This window comes from Charadrius vociferus, unplaced genomic scaffold (assembly GCF_000708025.1).
Source record: "Charadrius vociferus isolate BGI_N301 unplaced genomic scaffold, ASM70802v2 scaffold636, whole genome shotgun sequence".
NCBI lineage: Eukaryota > Metazoa > Chordata > Aves > Charadriiformes > Charadriidae > Charadrius > Charadrius vociferus.
In genome coordinates this window covers 851,382-851,927 of record NW_009649189.1, presented here as the reverse complement: position 1 = coordinate 851,927, position 546 = coordinate 851,382, and the positions used below count along the sequence as shown (strand labels likewise).

Sequence of the window (546 nt, the reverse complement as noted above, 5' to 3'; positions counted from 1 at the left end):
TCCATCCCCCCCAGTCAGAACATTTTGGGGATGGGGGGAGGGGGGGTGTATATACCCCCTGCACCCATCAGCCGAGTGGGGTGGGGGTCCCGCTCACCCCACTCTGCCTTTCTCCCCCCCTCCCAGGGAAGCCCCCCAAGCCCTTCGGAGGAGCCCTCGGTGCCCTGGGCTTCAGAGGTGAGTGCTGCTGGGTGACCCCCCCACGGCGGTGCGGCCGGATCCTGCACCCCCTGCCCTCCTCCCAGCCACCCCCCTCACCCAAAGGGGTGTAGGGGGTGCAGGGTTGGGGGGTTCACCCTCTGCATCCCACCACCCCCTAGGCGGCGTGGGCTGCGCACAAGGGAAGTACTGCGGGAGGAAGCGGAAGTAACCGCCCGTGTCGTCACTGATGACCTCATGAACTTTGGTGCTACTGCATGGTCCAGAATGTAAATCCCAAGCAAAGCTGAGAGACTTCCCCCCTCCCCAAAACTCCGGACCCCCCCTCACTTCCATGCCGGGGCAATCCCCGGGGCCCACGTTCCCAGGAGGGGACCCCACGCCTCC

At 66.3% G+C, this 546-nt stretch overlaps 1 protein-coding gene across 1 annotated transcript in view; it reads left to right on the top strand.

Annotated features, from left to right (window-relative positions):
• ELN (elastin) overlaps positions 1-370 on the top strand; it is an 11,081-nt gene extending 10,711 nt beyond the window's left edge. The window contains 2 exon segments of the mRNA XM_009888872.1: positions 77-177; positions 321-370. Coding sequence (XP_009887174.1) covers positions 77-177; positions 321-370 — 151 coding nt within the window.
• The last annotated feature ends 176 nt before the right edge of the window (positions 371-546 follow it).